We start from the raw sequence: 3,011 nt of genomic DNA, 5'->3' as shown, positions 1-3,011 counted from the left end.
AGGACACGTGACTACTCTTCTTTATTTTTCTATGCGTATCAATATCACCTGCGCATGTTCGTTCATTCAGTCGTTCGTTCCAATAGACATTTTTTTTTTAAATTTATTAGTTATTTATTTCAATTCGGTTCTTTCATTAACTCGATTGTTCAATTGAGTAATCGCAATTTTATTTATTTATATAAAAACGAACGACTGTCTAGATTTTGTTTACATTTGAAACTTGCTTCCAGAAAAATGGTTGTACCATAAAATCACCAACACGTAGTATGTAAGTACTTTAGAATTCGGTTAATAGGAACACCTTGGGACTTTGCCGCTCTGGTCCAATTAACCGGTTTCTATCATAATAATAATAATTTCATTAGCATTCAATGTTAAAAAATGTACTCACATCATCATCATCATCATTTTCACCGTGAATTGTTGTTATTATAAATTCAATCATCATCATCACCGTTAAGAATATTATTACTAATTAATGTCCTAATTGTCGTTATTATTGTTGTTGTTATTATTATTATTATTATCATCATCATCATCATCATTTTAACCTTTTACGTAAAAATCTTCAAAGCAATAAAAAGCTAAACCAACGGAAAATATTAACGTTAAGAAGAGGCAAATGCTTTTACTCATATCATTAGTAACACCATCAAATAACACCACCACAGATATTATGAATACTATCAGAAATTTTCTCACAATCATCTACTTTTCTTACTACTACAAATTATTACTGGTTATTACCAGTATCGGAACTAAGGGGGGTGGGGCGGGAAAGACCATGGCCCCCGTTATTAGGCAGTGAAACTGTTTTTAGATATGAAAAAACAGCAAAAAATCAATCGCAAATTGGCGCGGTAACCCCAAAAAGGCTAATTTTGGTGTTAATTTCATGGCCCTCCGTCAAATTTTAATTTTTTTTTTAATTTTAGCCACCCTTTCAACGTTGTCTAGACCCGCCACTTGAGTTTGCAACATACATTTTCATCAAACTTTCAAAAAGACAAACTCGCGCGCAACAACAAACCATCAACCCAAATGGAAGTTTCGTCCCGAAAAAATGAACAATTTCATTACTAGACAACAACAAATGTTACACAAAAACCACAATTTCATCAACATTACCAACAGTTTTATAGCAAACAAAACGCTGAGTTTTATCCAGTTAGCCAATCATAAACAAATCCGCTTACAGTGGAATATTTAATTAACTAAAATTAAAATAATAAAATTAACATGAAATTAACATAAAATTTACATAAATTACAGAAATTACGTTACCAGTAACGACAAATGCACTTTCAATGAAATCCGAAACATTATCAATAATAACAAAAACAAAATTAGTAGTGACAGAAACATTATCAAGAACACTAAAAACAGTGAAAAAATTACAAGCGCCAACCATAACGACATCGATTAAAATACAAAACCCTTAACAATTACAAATATAAAGCCTTTAACAAGAATTGCCAAAACTTCAATAATCAAACCAAGTGGTATATTCCTAAAAGAAGACAATTTTTTTATCAGACAAAGGAAATCTAAGACATCAAGACACAAAGACATTAACCACATTTCACCACAGTAACAACAACGATACTAATTAGACAATCTCGAATGGGAGTGTCGAGCAAAACAAGTTTAAAAGCAAAGAAACACACGTAAGTGACATAGTACTATCCACATAATTTCAGTTTCTGCGTTTGTCAACTCTTGATTTTTAAAGAATAAAATAAAATAATAATAATAATTAAATTATAACCCACACATAAATGATAAGTTCACACTAATACAAAACATACCCACATCGGTCAGAGTACTACCCAAATACAGAATGAAAATAGTAACGCATTTGAAAGTTTACATTAATAAATACACAAGACTACTTACAAGTACCTAAATACAGAATAGTGAAGAACATAAAAAGACCCCATCAATACAAATATATATGCTGCTTAATTAAGAGAGAGACAGAGAGAGAGAAAGAGAGAGAGAAAGAGAGAAGGAGAGAGACAGAGAAAAAGAGAGAGTAAAAGAGATAATGAGGAAACGAAAGAAGAGATAAAGGATAAAAATGCGAAGCGGCAGCCTAGATATTCAGCGAAATAAAATCAACAACAACACATACACATACACACACACCCAAACAAACAAACACACACGCAACAGCACGAAAACACTTACACACACAGACACACACACACACACACACACACACAACAACATACACACAGGCATGCAACACGAACTTTCACACAACACACACACACATACGTCAAAAAAATGAGACAACAATACCGAGACGTCAAAATCAAAATTTCCTTCAATTGTTTTTAACTTCCTTATAATTAAAAACAAAAACACAAAAACTTGTTTTATATTCCGAATTGTGATTATTTTTAGGCCATAGTATGACTACGCATTTTCATCTAGATGTGTGCGGATGTTTGTGTGTATGTGTGATTATGTTTCTATGGTGTGCGAGTATGATTGTGTGTGTGTGTGCGTGCCTGTATGTCTGTGTGTATTTGGGCTTGTACGTGTGTATCTGTGCACATACACATAAATGCAATGATTAATTATTATTGATATTTTAATTTAATACTGTATAAGACTCTACCCCCAATATGCTCATTGTTTCGCTGGTGTGATGTATATCTATATATAATTTATATATATATATATATATATATAAATTTTGAGTTTTCCATAAACAAAACTCAAGAATATATATATATATATTATACTTATATGTATGCATAATGTGTATATATATATATATATATATATATATATATATATATATATATATATATATATTGGTAATAGACCATAATTTTTACAATATTCTATAAATTCTACCGAATGTTTGGCGTTACAATATTCTATAAATTCTACCGAATGTGTGGCGTCAAACATTCGGTAGAATTTATAGAATATTGTAAAAATATATATATATATATATATATATATATATATATATATATATATATATATATACA

General features: G+C 30.3%; 1 protein-coding gene across 1 annotated transcript in view; it reads left to right on the top strand.

Moving 5' to 3' along the window:
• Positions 1-1,066: 1,066 nt before the first annotated feature.
• HELRODRAFT_178939 (hypothetical protein) overlaps positions 1,067-3,011 on the top strand; it is a gene marked incomplete at both ends in the record, with an annotated part of 3,672 nt that continues 1,727 nt past the window's right edge. The window contains 2 exons of the mRNA XM_009027814.1: positions 1,067-1,170; positions 1,617-1,670. Coding sequence (XP_009026062.1) covers positions 1,067-1,170; positions 1,617-1,670 — 158 coding nt within the window. The remainder of the gene's footprint in view (positions 1,171-1,616; positions 1,671-3,011) is intronic.

The sequence above is a fragment of the Helobdella robusta genome, assembly GCF_000326865.2.
Source record: "Helobdella robusta unplaced genomic scaffold HELROscaffold_51, whole genome shotgun sequence".
In the NCBI taxonomy this organism is placed as follows: domain Eukaryota; kingdom Metazoa; phylum Annelida; class Clitellata; order Rhynchobdellida; family Glossiphoniidae; genus Helobdella; species Helobdella robusta.
This window is presented reverse-complemented; position numbering and strand designations above follow the sequence as displayed.